This window comes from Nerophis lumbriciformis, linkage group LG22 (genome assembly GCF_033978685.3).
Source record: "Nerophis lumbriciformis linkage group LG22, RoL_Nlum_v2.1, whole genome shotgun sequence".
Classification (NCBI taxonomy): Eukaryota; Metazoa; Chordata; class Actinopteri; order Syngnathiformes; family Syngnathidae; genus Nerophis; species Nerophis lumbriciformis.
Window position 1 is genome coordinate 11,800,456 of NC_084569.2, and position 19,503 is coordinate 11,819,958.

At 39.7% G+C, this 19,503-nt stretch overlaps 1 protein-coding gene across 4 annotated transcripts in view; it reads right to left on the minus strand.

Moving 5' to 3' along the window:
• LOC133615561 (BAR/IMD domain-containing adapter protein 2-like) overlaps positions 1 to 19,503 on the minus strand; it is a 241,580-nt gene that overhangs the window by 48,972 nt on the left and 173,105 nt on the right. For all 4 annotated transcript variants that reach the window (XM_061974241.2, XM_061974243.1, XM_072915671.1 and 1 more), the window contains one exon: positions 13,538 to 13,675. In XM_061974241.2, the coding sequence (XP_061830225.1) occupies positions 13,538 to 13,675 (138 nt within the window). The remainder of the gene's footprint in view (positions 1 to 13,537; positions 13,676 to 19,503) is intronic.

Here is a 19,503-nt window from a genome sequence, read left to right on the forward strand (position 1 = left end):
TATCAATAGCAGGGGTGTCAAAAGTGTGCCCCGGAGGCCATTTGCGGCCCACAGCTAATGTTTTAAAGGCCCACGGCACATTCTGAAAATACTATTAAAATAAACAAAAACATAACAAAAGAGAAATAAAAAAGCTTAAAGGTTAAATGTAATTTAGAAAAAGTTGCAATGTTGACTAATAAAACAAAGCTGTTTTTTTTCTTTCAAACTGTCATTGCTCAAAACATAATATTGAATCAAAATCAATGTTATTATGAATTATTGACCTATCCAAGGTTCCCATTACTTCACATCAAATATTCCACTAAGAAAAATATTTTTGGTGGAATATTTTGCAAATTTGGTAAATAAATAACCCCCCAAAAAATTATATTTTGTTGTTTTCTTACTGTACCGAAAATGAACCGAACCGTGACCTCTAAACCGAGGCGACATTTTTGTGTACCGTTACACCCTTAGTCCTTGGGCAAGACACTTTACCCACCTGCTCCCAGTGCCGCCCACACTGGTTTAAATTTTAACTTAGATATTGGGTTTCACTACGTAAAGCGCTTTGAGTCACTAGAGAAAAGCGCTATATAAATATAATTCACTTAATTCACTTCTTTGTCACTACATTTGATTCTTATTTACTTCTTGTGGCGTCATAATTCAACGGCTTAGGGGCCATTTGTTGCTCGCATTTTATTTTTGGCTTGCTACCTACTAGTGTTGTCCCGATACTAATGTTATATTATTATAGCTTACATGTTCGTTTTAATCAGCGTGTAAACAGGAGTATTCATTTCAGTACCGCCAAACTACGACAAGTCCATCCATCCATCCATTTTCTACCAACAAGTCGTGCCCGAATAATACCAAGCTGCAGGTGTGTAAAACAACATTTGACATGACAATGTCAAATGATAATGGGGTCAAAAGTATACATACAGCAATGTTAATATTTGCTTACATGTCCCTTGGCAAGTTTCACTGCAATAAGGCGCTTTTGGTAGCCATCCACAAGCTTCTGCTTGAATTTTTGACCACTCCTCTTGACAAAATTGGTGCAATTCAGCAAAATGTGTTGTTTTTCTGACATGGACTTGTTTCTTCAGCATTGTCCACACGTTTAATTCAGGACTTTGGGAAAGCCATTCTAAAACCTTAATTCTAGCCTGATTTAGCCATTCCTTTTCCACTTTTGGCGTGTGTTTGGGGTCATTGTCCTGTTGGAACACCCAACCGCGCCCAAGACCCAACCCCCAACCCCCGTCCATGTGATGTCAGATGAAACAAAAATTTTAGCTGTTTGCTGACAATACTCAGCAATATGTTTAGAGGAAAAAAGGTGAGGCCTTTAATCCCAGGAAGAACATTCCTACCGTCAAGCATGGTGGTGGTAGTATTATGCTCTGGGCCTGTTTTGCTGCCAATGGAACTGGTGCTTTAAATGGGACAAGGAGGATTACCTCCAAAGTGGTCTTGGGCGTGGTTGGGTGTTCCAACAGGACAATGACCTCAAACACACGTCAAAGGTGGAAAAGGAATGGCTAAATCAGGCTAAAATTAGGTTTTAGAATGACCATGCCAAATTCAAGTATTTCTTATATATATATATACACAGGTAAAAGCCAGTAAATTAGAATATTTTGAAAAACTTGATTTATTTCAGTAATTGCATTCAAAAGGTGTAACTTGTACATTATATTTATTCATTGCACACAGACTGATGCATTCAAATGTTTATTTCATTTAATTTTGATGATTTGAAGTGGCAACAAATGAAAATCCAAAATTCCGTGTGTCACAAAATTAGAATATTACTTAAGGCTAATACAAAAAAGGGATTTTTAGAAATGTTGGCCAACTGAAAAGTATGAAAATGAAAAATATGAGCATGTACAATACTCAATACTTGGTTGGAGCTCCTTTTGCCTCAATTACTGCGTTAATGGGGGACGGCGTGGCGGAGTGGCCGTGCGCGACCCGAGGGTCCCTCGTTCAATCCCCACCTAGTACCAACCTCGTCATGTCCGTTGTGTCCTGAGCAAGACACTTCACCCTTGCTCCTGATGGGTGCTGGTTAGCGCCTTGCATGGCAGCTCCCTCCATCAGTGTGTGAATGTGTGTGTGAATGGGTAAATGTGGAAGTAGTGTCAAAGCGCTTTGAGTACCTTGAAGGTAGAAAAGCGCTATACAAGTACAACCCATTTATCATTTATAATGCGGCGTGGCATGGAGTCGATGAGTTTCTGGCACTGCTCAGGTGTTGTGAGAGCCCAGGTTGCTCTGATAGTGGCCTTCAACTCTTCTGCGTTTTTGGGTCTGGCATTCTACATCATCCTTTTCACAATACCCCACAGATTTTCTATGGGGCTAAGGTCAGGGGAGTTGGCGGGCCAATTTAGAACAGAAATACCATGGTCCGTAAACCAGGCACGGATAGATTTTGCGCTGTGTGCAGGCGCCAAGTCCTGTTGGAACTTGAAATCTCCATCTCCATAGAGCAGGTCAGCAGCAGGAAGCATGAAGTGCTCTAAAACTTGCTGGTAGACGGCTGCGTTGACCCTGGATCTCAGGAAACAGAGTGGACCGACACCAGCAGATGACATGGCACCCCAAACCATCACCCAACCATGCAAATTTTGCATTTCCTTTGGAAATCGAGGTCCCAGAGTCTGGAGGAAGACAGGAGAGGCACAGGATCCACGTTGCCTGAAGTCTAGTGTAAAGTTTCCACCATCAGTGATGGTTTGGGGTGCCATGTCATCTGCTGGTGTCGGTCCACTCTGTTTCCTGAGATCCAGGGTCAACGCAGCCGTCTACCAGCAAGTTTTAGAGCACTTCATGCTTCCTGCTGCTGACCTGCTCTATGGAGATGGAGATTTCAAGTTCCAACAGGACTTGGCGCCTGCACACAGCGCAAAATCTACCCGTGCCTGGTTTACGGACCATGGTATTTCTGTTCTAAATTGGCCCGCCAACTCCCCTGACCTTAGCCCCATAGAAAATCTGTGGGGTATTGTGAAAAGGAAGATGCAGAATGCCAGACCCAAAAACGCAGAAGAGTTGAAGGCCACTATCAGAGCAACCTGGGCTCTCATAACACCTGAGCAGTGCCAGAAACTCATCGACTCCATGCCACGCCGCATTAACGCAGTAATTGAGGCAAAAGGAGCTCCAACCAAGTATTGAGTATTGTACATGCTCATATTTTTCATTTTCATACTTTTCAGTTGGCCAACATTTCTAAAAATCCCTTTTTTGTATTAGCCTTAAGTAATATTCTAATTTTGTGACACACGGAATTTTGGATTTTCATTTGTTGCCACTTCAAATCATCAAAATTAAATGAAATAAACATTTGAATGCATCAGTCTGTGTGCAATGAATAAATATAATGTACAAGTTACACCTTTTGAATGCAATTACTGAAATAAATCAAGTTTTTCAAAATATTCTAATTTACTGGCTTTTACCTGTATATGAAATACTTGACTTGGTGAATTCTAGCTGTAAATATACTCCTCCCCTCTTAGCCACGCCCCCAACCACGGCCCCCCCCACACCTCCCGAAATCGGAGGTCTCAAAGTTGGCAAGTATGCTTTACAGTACAGATAAGAACGACATTTCGTTGCATTATCTCATGGTAGTAAGGGCGTCCTAACTAACTTTGCCATACCAGACTTCTCTCTGTGGACTACACAGGGAAATCCCAACGTTCCCAAACAACATCACTCTCTCTCGTCTTCTTTCTTGTGGGAATTCAAACAGCATTTTTCCCTGCACTTCATCATCTCCTCTCTTTGAAACTCCCCCGGATACACACAAGAAAATATTCACGTGCCGACTCCCAACATCGCCTTTGTATGCAAATCCTTCGCATCCATCGACCGTACGCTTTTATTAACAACCTCAGCAGGTGCGTGAACCTCAGTCCCGGTCCCTGGTACCACGTAATGAGCTTTTTAGCATCTTGGCGGCGACTTTATACGATGGATAAGACGGTGTGTGTGTGTGTGAGTGTGTGTGTGTGTGTGTGTGTGTGTGTGTGTGTGTGTGTGTGTGTGTGTGTGTGTGTGTGTAGGGGGAAGACAACCAGGCCTGTTTCCAAGTGTGTGTGATGGAGCGTGAAGCGGCTGGCTATCAATCAAACGCCATCTGTTTCCCCAAGCCAGACTCGCACTTGAAATCTTTGGTTTTAATGAAGAGATAAGATAAGACGTTGCGCGTCTTATCTGCGGGAATAACACCATGCGGAGGTGAAGAGGATGAGAAAAAGAGGGCAGAGGGGAGGGGGAAAACGAGCCTCAGCATCTTTACGTCCTCCGTATCACCCGTTGAGATCGCATGGTGCTGGTCTCCACTTTGCTTTGCACAAAAGTTTTGTAACTGTAGTACCTAGTGTCATGTCTGTGTAATCATGTTTCGTTTTAGTCATGTTTTGTTTAGTTATTGGACTCTTTAGTTTCTGGCTTTTCACTCCCTTGTCTTGTTTCCATGATTACCCATTAGTTTCACCTGTTCCACGTTTGGACTCATTGTGCACTCTTGTTTGTCACCATAGCAACCCATTAGTTTTCACCTGTCACGTCACGCACCTGTTTCACGTTTTGAGTCACGCACCTGTTTTCGTTAATCATGTCTGTAGTATTTAAGTTCAGTGTTTTCAGTTTGTCTTTCTGGTGACATCCCACATTTATGCTCTGCACATTTCTGACTCTTTTTTCATGTCCATCGTTCACGCTGCTCCTTTTTGTCCATGCCAAGTAAGTTTTGTTTATTATTGCCACAGTTAGTGTTTTTTGTTGTTCATAGTTTTTGCCTTTGTGCAAGTGTTTGGTTTCATAGTTTGTTCTCCGCCATTGTGCGCACCTTTTGTTTACTTCCTTGTTTTGTATTTATAGTGTTAAATAAAAAATGTACTCTCATTCCCGTCTCGCCCGAGCCAACTTTCCGTTGCCTTCGAGAAAAACTAAACCCCAGGACCAAGTCATGACACCTAGTGTTGTAACAGTCCCAATATTTTGGTACTGGTACTAAAATGATTTCGGTACTTTTCTAAATAAAGGGGACCACAGAAAAATGGCATTATTGGCTTTATTTTAACAAAAAAATCTTAGGGTACATTAAACATATGTTTCTTATTGCAGTTAAGTCCTTAAATAAAATAGTGAACATACTAGACAACTTGTCTTTTAGTAGTAAGTAAACAATCAAATTAGTCTGCAGTAACATATTGTGTCATTTTCCATTCTATTATTTTGTCAAAATTATTAAGGACAAGTTGTCGAAAATGTTATATTAATCTACTTGTTCATTTACTGTTAATATCTGCTTACTTTCTCTTTTAACATGTTCTATCTACACTTCTGCTAAAATGTAATAATCACTAATTCTTCTGTTGTTTTGATACTTTACATTAGTTTTGGATGATACCAAGTCGTTACGACATTGGTCATATTCAAAGTCCTCATCTGTCCAGGGACATATTTCCTTAGTTTATAAACATAATATACATTTTTTTTTAAACGAAAGAAAATGTATTAAAGCTAAAAAATATGGACGTAATCATAGTAGTATCGACTAGATACGCGCCTGTACTTGGTATCATTACAGTGGATGTCAGGTGTAGATCCACCAATGGCGTTTGTTTACATTGTGACGCCGGTGAGCTACGGTGTGTAGTGAAGCATTTAGCTATTCCTCGTCCTGCAGTGATAATGTACTGTAAGAAACGTACTTTATTTGTCGCCATGGAGACCAGGATTAGTGATTTATAAGTCGCTAAAACACTGCCGACGGCGGATGGACGTTAGCCGCGAGGTAGCTAGCCATGTCTTAAAGCACCTCTTCCTGAGGGCGTTTCAGTGTTATAACTTCACCTTTATCGTTAGTTTTTAAGCCAAAATGCTTCTGATCTCCCTTTTCTGTCTACACAATGTGTCTGCTTGTAAGTACTCCGTGATTATGCGCTGCCGAACATGCTCCTCTGCTCGTAAACCAGCAATGACACGATGTGACTTTGACGCGGGCGGTACGTTTCAGAGGCGGTACCAAAAATGATTCATTAGTATCGCGGTACTATACTAATACCGGTATACCGTACAACCCTAGTAGTGCATCAGTGTTCAGCGATCAAAATGTTTTAGTACGACTCTGGTAAGTTATGAAGCCGCACCGCTTGAAGGATTGTCGGCTCATTAAACATAGGAGTATTATTATGGTTTGTGTATAAGGTAAGACATTATCTGGCGTTTTGTTTCGCAATATTATGCAAAAGCAACTTTCCTTACCTTCTGGTACCTGCTGATCTGTATTTGGGATCTGTATGAATCCTGAAAAACTGCGCACGTCCGCCTTTGTAGTCCGTGCCGACACGGTGGTCGATAAGCTTCTTCTTTTTCTCTACATTCTTCTAATGGGACATTCATCCTCCGCTGTTGCCATTTCTTGTATAAAGTAGTGTAAAGTTCTTACTTATATCTGTCAGTAAACTCGCCATGAAAGTGCTAAAACATACCGGTGTAGTGAGTTTAAATTATTCACCCAATTAACTTTAGTTATCGTTCCGGTCAGACGGTTTTTCATGGGACACATTTCCGGTGTGGATGTTTCCGGATGAGGAGATGCTGCTCCGTTGTTGATTGAAGTAAAGTCTGAATGTCATTAAAACAGTTAGCGCCATCTTTTGACACTTCTTCCACGCCCGTCCTTGCACGCTACACCGCTACAACAAAGATGACGGGGAGAAGACGCTGCCGAAGGTGAGTCACGTAAATAAGACCGCCCACAAAACGGCGCATTCCGGAAGCGACTGTCAGAAAGCGGCTTGAAGATGATCTGTAAAACATAATCTATGCAACATTTTGACCAAAGAACCACCATTACATGTTATGTAGACCAGTGTTTTTCAACCTTTTGAGCCAAGGCACATTTTTTGCGTTGAAAAAATCCGGAGGCACACCACCAGCAGAAATCATAAACTCAGTTGACAGTAAAAAGTTGTTGTCGCAATTGTTGGATATGAATTTAAAGCATAACCAAGCATGCATCACTATAGCTCGTCTCAAAGTAGGTGTACTGTCACCACCTGTCACATCACACCCTGACTTATTTGGACTTTTTTGCTGTTTTCCTGTGTGTAGTGTTTTAGTTCTTGTCTTGCGCTCCTATTTTGGTGGCTTTTTCTCTTTTTTTGCTATTTTCCTGTAGCAGTTTCATGTCTTCCTTTGAGCGATATTTCCCGCATCTACTTTGTTTTAGCAATCAAAAATATTTCAGTTGTTTTTATGTGGGCTTTGTACCGAGGATGTCGTTGTGGCTTGTGCAGCCCTTTGAGACACTTGTGATTTAGGGCTATATAAATAAAGATTGATTGATTGATTGATTTTTAATCCTTCTTTGTGGGGACATTGTTGATAGTCATGTCATGTTCGGATGTACATTGTGGACGCCGTCTTTGCTCCACAGTAAGTCTTTGCTCCACAGTAAGTCTTTGCTGTCGTCCAGCATTCTGTTTTTGTTTATTTGTAGCCTGTTCAGTTTTACTTTCGTTCTGCATAACCTTCCCTAAGCTTCAATGCCTTTTCTTAGCGGCACTCACCTTTTGTTTATTTTTGGTTTAAGCATAAGACACCTTTTTACCTGCCTTTACAAAGCAATTAGCTACCGGCTGCCACCTACTGATATGGAAGAGTATTACACAGTTACTCTGAGCTCTGGACAGCACCGACACTCAACAACAACACATCATTTGCGGACTATAATAACTGGTTTGCAAAAAATGTTTTTAACCCAAATATGTGTAATTAGATAATCTCCCACGGCACACCAGACTGTATCTCATGGCACACTAGTGTGCCGCGGCACAGTGGTTGAAAAACACTGATGTAGACCACAAGAAAGTCTTTTACATTTAGAAAAATGTTTTAATAATATGACTCCTTTAATGCGCCCTATAATCCGGTGCGCCTTATATATGAAAAAAAGATCAACACGAGACCATTCATCGGTAGTGCGCCTTATAATCCGGTGCGCCCTATGGTCCAAAAATTCAGTAATAATTAAAAAAAAAAAACTTACTAAATTTGGAGTTATTTTTCTTATTGGACACATTGAATCCATTATTTTAGTATGCAATTCATTATTATAATGCATCATTCAATAATAGTGGTTTTGAAGCAGTTGCGCAACACTTCAAGTTGCAGTCACTGTTGATTCAATCTTCACTTGTTTGCCATTTAAAGAACATGACGTCAGCTCGGCTGTTTTTATTAACGTATAATTTGATGTAGAGATGTCCGACAATACCGGACTGCCGATATTATCGGCCGATAAAGGCTTTAAAATGTAATATCGGAAATTATCGGTATTGGTTTCAAAAAGTCAAATTTATGACTTTTTAAAACGCCGCTGTACGGAGTGGTACACGGAAGTAGGGAGAAGTACAGAGCAGTTGCGTCTCCCAGTCATACTTGCCAACCCTCCCGATTTTCCCGGGAGGCTCACGAATTCCAGTGCCCCTCCCGAAAATCTCCCGGGGCAACCATTCTCCCGAATTTCTCCCGATTTCCACCCAGACAACAATATTGGGGGCGTGCCTTAAAAGGCACTGCATTTGCGTTCATAATATCTACGGCTTTTCACACACACCAGTGAATGCAAGGCATACTTGGTCAACAGCCATACAGGTCACACTGAGGGTGGCCGTATAAACAACTTTAACAAATCACCATAGTTACTGTTTAAGAGGGAACAACAAATTATATTTGCCTACATTTAGAACAACTTTAAAATCAATGTGCATTTCAGTGCGTGGAGTCAGTCTGTGGAACAACTTAGGGGACGAGTTAAAAACCTGTTCTAACATGATTCAATTTAAAAGACTGTTTAAAAAAGAAGTACTAAAGAAGTACGAGGAGGAAAGAGAGTGATGCCCTCAGCACAGAGCGATGGGAGAGAGGTGTATGGTCAGAGAGTGTTTGGGTCTGTGTGTGTGTGTGTGTGTTTTGTCTCGTCTTGTCTTGTCTCATAGTAGCAGTGGTACTATTGTATTGTTAGTGTATAGGAGCTTTTCTTGTTTTTGTTTGTATAGTATTGTTCTTGTATTATATTGTTTATGTTAAATGTGGAGTGAGTGAGAGGGGTTGGGATATTATAAGCATCTGCTTCAACCAACCCCTTTTCAAGCCTTGCATAAATGTCTCTGCCAAAATGTAAAAAAAAAAAATGTTTGTTGTTGTATTGTGCAGGTTTGAAATAAATACTTAATAATAAATAAATAAATATGCGCAACACTGTGAACCCACACCAAACAAGAATGACAAGCACATTTCGGGAGAACATCCGCACCGTAACACAACAGAACAAATACCCAGAAACCCTTGCAGCACTAACTCTTCCGGGACGCTACAATATACACCCCCTGCTATCCCCTACCCCCCCACCTCAACCTCCTTATGTTCTCTCAGGGAGAGCATGTACAAAATTCCAAGCTGCTGTTTTGAGGCATGTTAAAAAAAAAAAAAAAGCAAATATGGCAGTGCCATGTTGGCATTTTTTTTTCCATAACTTGAGTTGATTTATTTTTGGAAAACCTTGTTACATTGTTTAATGCATCCAGCGGGGCATCACAACAAAATCAGGCATAATAATGTGTTAATTCCACGACTGTATATATCGGTTGATATCGGAATCCGTAATTAAGAGTTGGACAATATCGGAATATCGGCAAAAAAGCCATTATCGGACATCTCTAAATTGATGTCGTGTTAAAACATTGGTGGAAAATTAGGCATAATAATGTGTTAATTCCACGACTGTATATATCGGTTGATATCGGAATTGGTAATTAAGAGTTGGACAATATCGGAATATCGGCAAAAAAGCCATTATCGGACATCTCTAAATTGATGTCGTGTTAAAACATTGGTGGAAAATTAGGCATAATAATGTGTTAATTCCACGACTGTATATATCGGTTGATATCGGAATTGGTAATTAAGAGTTGGACAATATCGGAATATCGGCAAAAAAGCCATTATCGGACATCTCTAATTTGATGTCGTGTTAAAACATTGGTGGAAAAAAAGAAGCATAATTTTAATTATATAAAAAAAAAAAAGGATTACTTGATTGTTAATTGCAGTACATGTTTGTTGTGTTTTGTATATCATAGTTCGGAACACTTTATCTGGTGTCCTGGCTCCTCGGAATTCAACTTTTACCTCTTCAGGACACAGGAGTGCACGTTCAATAAAAGAGGAGTGTTGATTTAACCCAGCCTTGCCTGGCAATCAAATGAGGAAAGCGCATGTTTGTGACTGCGTGTTGACTCTGCAAAGAGGCGGGGCCCCCCCCACCCCCGATGGTGCGTCCGTCCGATACGCTCACTAAACAAACATCAGCCGAAACGTTCCCGGTGCGGCTATCGATTGTTCCGCGACCCGGCTCCACCTCAGAGCGAGGCCACGTAATTAGCCTGCGGGCCTCAGTCTGTTAGTGCACGGTCTCTGCAGCCCTTTTCTGCAGGGCACCAGCTGAGGCTATTGACTGTTTTTTTCTCTCCCCCTATCCTTTAACACAACAAAAGAGTGTTTAATACTAAAAAAAAAAGTGCATGTCTATGACTCATGACTTTTCTGAATATGCAGTAAGTATTTCATGACCATCAGTGAAGGCAACACTATATTAGTTTGCAATAAACTGCTGTGTCAGCTTATTTAATAATCAGACACAAGATTATACCAAAAAGCAAACATCATTCTCTTAAAGTAAACTTGACGATCAAGTTTGAAGGCTTTGACTTATGAACAAATTGTTTTGCAGCATTTTCAGACACGTCATTAGGTACCGTATTTTCTGGACCATAGGGCGCACCGGATTATAAGGCGCACTGCCGATGAGCGGGTCTATTCAGGTCTTTTCATACAAAAGGCGCACCAGATTATAAAGGCGCAATAAAGGGGTCACATTATGATTTTTTTCTAAATTTAAAAACATTATTTGTGGTCTACATCAATGTTTTTGAACTACTGTGCCGTGGGACATTATCTAATTTCACCTATTTGGGTTAAAAATACTTTTTGCAAACCAGTAATTATAGTCTGCAAATGATGTGTTGTTGTTGAGTGCTCGGCAGAGTAACCGTGTAATACTCTTCCATATCAGTAGGTGGCTAATTGCTTTGTAGTTATCGGAAACAGCGGGAGGCAGCGTGCAGGTAAAAAGGTATCTAATGCATAAACCAAAAATAAACAAAAGGTGAGTGCCCCTAAGAAAAGGCATTGAAGCTTAGGGAAGGCTATGCAGAACGAAACTAAAACTGAACTGGCTACAAAGTAAACAAAAACAGAATGCTGGACGACAGCAAAGACTTACTGTGGAGCAAAGACGGCGTCCACAAAGTACATCCTAACTTGACATGACAATCAACAATGTCCCCACAAAGAAGGTCAAAAACATAACATTCTTGATTGCTAAAACAAAGTAGATGCGGGAAATATCGCTCAAAGGAAGACATGAAACTGCTACAGGAAAATAGCAAAAAAAGAGAAAAAGCCACCAAAATAGGAGCGCAAGACAAGAACTAAAACACTACACACAGGAAAACACCAAAAAAGTCAAAATAAGTCACGGTGTGATGTGACAGGTGGTGACAGTACACCTACTTTGAGACAAGAGCTATATTGATGTACGCTTGGTTATGGTTTAAAGTCATATCCAACAATTGCGACGACTTTTTACTGTCAACTGACAAAAAATGTGCCTTGGCTCACAAAAGGTTGAAAAACACTGGTCTACATAACATGTAATGGTGATTCTTTGGTCAAAAACCTGCTCAGTGGCCTTGTGGTTAGAATGTCCGCCCTAAGATCGGTAGGTCGTGAGTTCAAACCCCGGCTGAGCCATACCAAAGACTATAAAAATAGGACCCATTACCTCAGCATCAAAGGTTGGAATTGGGGGTTAAATCACCAAAATGTTTCCCGAGCGCGGCCACCGCTGCTGCTCACTACTCCCCTCACCTCCCAGTGGGTGGAACAAGGGGATGGGTCACATGTAGAGGGTAATTTCACCACACCGACTGTGTGTGTGACTATTAGTGGTACTTTAACTTTAATCTTAGCAGTCAACATCCTAATGACAGCAGACCTTGTACAGTAAGTGATGTCTTTATTATGTGGCTCTCATCAAGTCTGCAGTAAGTAATAATCAGTGATGAAGGAAAAAAAGCAAACGTTTTTCATATATAAGGTGCACCGGATTATAGGGCGCATTAAAGGAGTCATATTATTATTTTTTTTTCTAAATGTAAAAGACTTTATTGTGGTCTACATAACATGCAATGGTAGTTCTTTGGTCAAAATGGTGCATATATTATGTTTTACAGATCATCTTTAAGCCGCTTCCGGATGCGCCGTTTTGTGGGCGGTCTTATTTACGTGGCTCACCTTCGGCAGCGTCTTCTCCCCGTCGTCTTTGTTGTAGCGGTGTAGCGTGCAAGGACGGGAGTGGAAGAAGTGTCAAAAGATGGCGCTAACTGTTTTAATGACATTCAGACTTTACTTCAATCAATAACGGAGCAGCATCTCCTCATCTGGAAACGACAACAAGGCCGGAAATGTGTCCCGTGAAAAACTCTAATAACTAATAACTAAAGTTCCTTGGGTGAATAATGTAAACTCACCACACCGGTAGTTTTTAGCGCTTCCATAGCGAGATATAAGTAAGAACTTTACACTACTTTATATTAGAAATGGCAACAGCGGAGGATGAATGTCCCATAACAAGAAGATAGAGAAAAAAGAAGAAGCTTATCGACTACGACGTCGTCACAGACTACAGTGGTGGATGTGCGAAAAATGTTCAGAACTTATGCAGATCCCAAATACACATCAGCAGGTACCAGAAGGTAAGAAAAGTTGGTTTTGCATAATATTGTGAAACAAAACGCCAAATAATATGTCTGCTAAGAGGTGCCATTTTGCGGTCCTTATACACACACCATACTAACACTTGTACCTCGGACTACGGTAGCCGTAATGGGCCGACAATCAATCAAGCGGCGCGGCTTCAAAGTCGTACTAAAACATTTTGACGGAGTTTTGAGTATGAGTGCCGTGTGTAATGTTCTATATTTTCAATGTAACATTTAAAGTTTTGGTGTTGTTTACTGGCATCACATTGCAGTCTACACATATCTTATGTGTGACTGCCATCTACTGGTCACACTTATCATTACACCATGTCCCAAATAAAATTGCTTCGAGGTCGGTAAGCACAACCAGAATTATTCCACACATTAGGCGCACCGGGTTATAAGGCACTGTGGATTTTTGAGAAAATGAAAGGACTTTAAGTGCGCCTTATAGTGCGAAAAATACGGTACATCTGCACAGTTTAATGTGTTCTTGTCCACTTATTCCGAGTATCAACCTCTGTGAACCAAGAAATAGCCGTATGATGACCATCTAAAAAGAAGTGCTGTTTATATGTCATGATAAACAACATAAATTGAGATGTTTTACACACAACGAGCGAGGCACTCACTTGCATCTCCTTCTCGCCGTACTTGGAGGGGTTCTTGCTGCCCTGGCTCTTCCTGCGCAACTTCTTCAGCTCCCCCTGGCACTTCTCCAGACTGTCCCCTTTGCTTTTGTGCTCCATCTGGTACTTCTTCAGCGCGGCCTGCAGGGGAGGGGGAAATAATGCAATATTAGGCCAGTTGTCGAAGGGTGAATGATCAATCAATCAATCTTTATTTATATAGCCCTAAATCACAAGTGTCTCAAAGGGCTGCACAAGCCACAACGACATCCTCGGTACAAAGCCCACATACGATGATGACGTTCTCTTCATAGTCAACTGCAAATGCATGGCAGTAGATGGCCACAGTGCATTGTAGGGTTGTCTCAATACCAATATTTTGGTACCGGTACCAAAATGTATTTTGATACTTTTCTAAATAATGGGAACCACAACATATTAAACATTTACCATATGTTTCTTATTGCAAGTTTGTCCTTAAATACAATTTTAGTAGAAAGTAAGCAAACAAAGGCTCCTAATTAGTCTGCTGACATATGCAGTAACATATTGTGTCATTTATCATTTCATTATTTTGTCAAAACTATTAAGGACAAGTGGTAGAAAATTAATTATTAATCTACTTGTTCATTTACTGCAAGCTCCAGACATTTTCTTTCAGGGGTGGCACCCATAAAACAGTCAGTCTAACCAAGGAGCAGCTGGAGCTACTATAGTTATTTACCACGGTTACCACCACCAAGTATGGAGTAGGGTTATACGGTATACCGGTATTAGTATAGTACCGCGATACTAATGAATCATATTCGGTACTATCCCGCCTCTAAAACGTACCGATCCGCCAGCCCCCCACGCCCCCATCTTCGTCACGTCGTGTCATTGCTGTTTTATGAGCAGAGGAGCATGTTCGGCAGCGCACAATCACAGAGTACTTACAAGCAGACACAGTGTGTAGACAGAAAAGATAGAATGGATGCATTTTGGCTTAAAAACTGACGATAAAGGTGAAGTTATAACACTGAAACAGCCTCAGGGAGAGGTGCTTTAAGACATGGATAGCTTGCTAGCGGCTAACGTCCAGCCGATGTCGGCAGTGTTTTAGCTACTTCTAAATCACTAATCCTTGTCTCCATGGCGACAAATAAAGTATGTTTCTTACAAGTATCATCCCTGCAGGACGAGGAATAGCTAAACATGCTTCACTACACACAATGTAAACAAACGCCATTGGTGGATCTACACCTGACATCCACTGTAATGATACCAAGTACAGGAGCGTATCTAGTCGATACTACTATGATTACGTCAATATTTTTTGGCATCACAACATTTTCTTTAGTTTTTAAAAATATTTATATTATGTTTATAAACTCAGGAAATATGACCAATATATGATCCTGTTGGTATCGGATTGATACCCAAATTTGTGGTATCATCCAAAACTAATGTAAAGTATCCAAACAACAGAAGAATAAGTGATTATTACATTTTAACAGAAGTGCAGATAGAACATGTTAAAAGAGAAACTAAGCAGATATTAACAGTAAATGAACAAGTAGATTAATAATTCATTTTCTACCACTTGTCCTTAATAATGTTGACAAAATAATAGAATGGAAAATGACACAATATGTTACTGCATATGTCAGCAGACTAAAATAGGAGCCTTTGTTTGCTTACTTACTACTAAAAGACAAGTTGTCTTGAATGTTCACTATTTTATTTAAGGACAAACTTGCAATAAGAAACATATGTTTTAATGTACCCTAAGATTTTTTGTTAAAATAAAGACAATAATGCCATTTTTTGTGGTCCCCTTTCATTTAGAAAAGTATCGAAAAGTACCAAAAAGTATCAAAATAATCTTGGTACCGGTACCAAAATATTGGTATCGGGGACAACACCAGAATGGAGTGAATCTTCTTGTAAGATTATTGCAAAGCATTGAGCTATTACAGTAAGTCAGACAACTTGCAACAGTTGACGTAAAATACAAATAGTTTGCTACATTGTACTGCAAAGTGAACTGGACTGTGTATCCAGTTTTGTTGACAACAGTAAAACAAAATACATGATTCTGATAAAAAAAAAAATGTAAAGCCCATGTCACTTATTTTAAAAGGCATTTCTTTGGAGAAAGTGCATGAAACTGAGCTGTTCGGGTTAACCATAAATAATCAATTGAATTAGTCTACTGTTGTCATATAAACACGAATGTGTCCTAAAATGGGTAGGTTTCTGTTATCAGAAAATGTGCCCATTTTATGACTGATTTTTTCAATCAAACAAGTTTTACAGTCATTGTGTCTCATCCTGATTATTGCTCCGCCGTGATTTGGTCATGCACTCCAAAGAAAGATATTAAAAAACTCAAATTTATGCAAAATAAGGCTGCACGATTGGCATTGAAGTACCCACTTTGGACTAGTACTGACAGTATGCACCACAATCGATCATGGTAACATGTTTGTACAGTAAGAGCTTACTAAAAAAAAAAAAACTGCTGGTATTTGGTTATACTATTCATACCACAACAAGGCCAGAAATCTTAACACTCGAAAATACAAAACCAGTGAAGTTGGCACGTTGTGTAATTCGTAAATAAAAACAGAATACAATGATATGCAAATCCTTTTCAACTTATATTCAATTGAATAGACTGCAAAGACAAGATATTTCATGTTAAAACTAAGAAACTTTTTTTTAATTTTGCAAATAATCATTAACTTAGAATTTAATGGCAGCAACACATTGCAAAAAAGTTGACACGGACATTTTTACCACTGTGTTACATGGCCTTTCCTTTTACCAACAAATCAGTAGACGTTTGGGAACTGAGAAGACCAATTTTTGGACTCGTCAGACCACAGAACACATTTCCACTTGGCATCAGTGCATCTTTGATGAGCTCGGGCCCAGTAAAGCCGACGGCGTTTCTGGGTGTTGTTGATAAATGGCTTTCGCTTTGCATAGTAGAGTTTTAAATTGCACTTACAGATGTAGCGACGGACTGTAGTTACTGACAGTGGTTTTCTGAAGTGTTCCTGAGCCCATGTGGTGATATCCTTTACACAATGATGTCGCTTTTTGATGCAGTACCGCCTGAGGGGTCAAAGGTCCGTAATATCATCGCTTACGTGCAGTGATTTCTCCAGATTCTCTGAACCTTTTGATGATATTACGGACTGTATATGGTGAAATCCCTAAATTACTTGCAATAGCTCGTTGAGAAATGTTGTTCTTAAACTGTATGACAATTTGCTCACGCATTTGTTCACAAAGTGGTGACCCTCGCCCCATCCTTGTTTGTGAATGACTGAGCATTTCATAGAAGCTGCTTTTATACCCATTAATGGCACCCACCTGTTCCCAATTAGCCTGTTCCAAATAAGTGTTTGATCAGCATCCCCCAACTTTCTCAGTCTTTTTTGCCACTTGTGCCAGCTTTTTTGAAACATAAACAAAAAGGTGTATAATGCTTAAACCAAAAATAAACAAAAGGTGAGTGCCCCTAAGAAAAGGCATTTAAGCTTAGGGAAGGCTATGCAGAACTAAACTAAAACTGAACTGGCTACAAAGAAAACAAAAATAGAATGCTGGACGACAGCAAAGACTTACTGTGGAGTAAAGACGGCGTCCACAAAGTATATCCGAACATGACATGACAATCAACAATGTCCCCACAAAGAAGGATAAAAACAACTGACATAGTGTTGATTGCTAAAACAAAGCAGATGCGGGAAATATCGCTCAAAGGAAGACATGAAACTGCTACATGAAAATACCAAAAAAAGAGAAAAAACCACCAAAATAGGAGCGCAAACAATAACTAAAACACTACACACACGAAAACACCAAAACACTCAAAATAAATCACGGTGTGATGTGACAGTTGGTGACAGTACAACTACTTCGAGACAAGAGTTATACTGATGGATACTTGGTTATGGTTTAAATTCATATCCAACAATTGCGAGAACGACTTTTTAATTGTCAATATCGGCTGCTGAGTTTCAGTTTCCAATCATTTCTGCTTAGTTGTGTGCCTCGGGATTTTTTCAATGAAAAAAATATGCCTTGGCTCAGAAAAGGTTGAAAAACACTGACTTGGAATATGTTCCCCTAGTGTCCCAACAACTCTAAATTAAGTCTTTGTTACTTAGAACAGTGGTCCCCAACCACCGGGCCGCGGCCCGGTACCGGTCCTTGGACCGATTGGTACCGGGCCGCACAAGAAATAAAAAAATAATATTATAATATTATTTTTTTTATTAAATCAACATAAAAAACAATATATACATTATATATCAATATAGATCAATACAGTCTGCAGGGATACAGTCCGTAAGCACACATGATTGTATTTCTTTATGACAAAACATTTTTTTCAAGCGTTGACTGGTCCGCAGCTACAAAAACGTTGGGGACCACTGACTTAGAATATGTTCCCCCTACTAACATTTTTTCACCCAATTTTGTTTTTATTAGAAATACATTTTTGGACCATTTTCCTAATTCCTCAGTAGTTAATGAATATTAAAAATACAATTTAGGAGTGGTGCTTTTGTTTGGCCCCGGCTACTATTGTCCTTGTTGTCGTCTACATCAGTGATTTTCAACCACTGTGCCGCGGCACACTGGTGTGCCGTGATATATTGCCTGGTGTGCTGTGGGAAATTATGCAACTTCACCTAATTGGTCCAAAAAAATATTTTTTGCAAATCAATAATCATAATAATGTGCCGTTGTCTAGTGCCTGTGCTGTGTAGAGCTTGGCAGGGTAACCATGTAATACTCCATATCAGTAGGTGGCAGCAGGTAGTTCATTGCTTTGTAGAAGTCGGAACGCGTTGAGGATGGTTTGTCGTGATCCCAATAGGCAGAGCACAGCGGGAGACAGCGTGCAGGTAAAAAGGTATGAAACGCTTAAACCAAAAATCAACAAAAGGCAAGTCCCGCTAGGAAAAGGCACTAGAGCTCATAAATTATCGTGTAGAAAGCTGGAACGCAAATGGCGTGCTACTAAACTTGAGGTTTTCCATCAAGCATGGAGTGATAGTTTAATAACTTATAAACACATGCTTACCTTAGCTAAAGCTAAATATTACTCAAATCTCATCCACCTCAACAAAAATGATCCTAAATTTTTGTTTAGTACAGAAGCATCCCTAACCCAACAAGGGACTCCTCCCAGTAGCTCCACCCACTCGGCAGATGATTTTATGAATTTCTTTAATAAGAAAATTGAACTCATTAGAAAGGAGATTAAAGACAACGCATCGCAGCTACAACTGGGTTCTATTAACACAGATACAACTGTATCCACGACGGATACTGCAATACAAAATAGTTTCTCTCTCTTTGATGAAATAACATTAGAGGAATTGTTAAGATGTGTTAATGGCACAAAACAAACAACATGTTTACCCAACAAAACAGGAAGGGTCACCAAAATAACAGCGAAAGACAGGAACTAAAGCAATATACACAGGAAACAACAACAAACTCAAAATTATGCACGACAACCTGGTGGAGTTTAATTTTTTAACCTTTTCTGCTGGTGGTGTGCCTCTGTATTTTTTTTTATGAAAAAAATGTGCCTTGGCTCAAAAAAGGTTGAAAAACACTGGTCTACATGATAATGAAATTGAAATTGAAATTGAAATACATTGACATTTTTCCCAGAGCTGTCACCATCTTGAACTCTTACTTATAATACATAATTCACCCCTATACAATATCCTACCCTAAAACCTTACTGTGCAATATTACCCTTCGAGTGCAATACATCCGACACTGATTGTTATTTATCACTCCGGTACTCTTGTCTTGTTCTGTATATTGTACATTATTTTGTATATTGTTTTGTATATTGTACAGGATTGCTTATTATTTTTATTGGATAGTAGTCTATTTATTTCAATTCTTAGTTTTATCTTTATTACTTCTTGTGTAATTTATTTTTATCC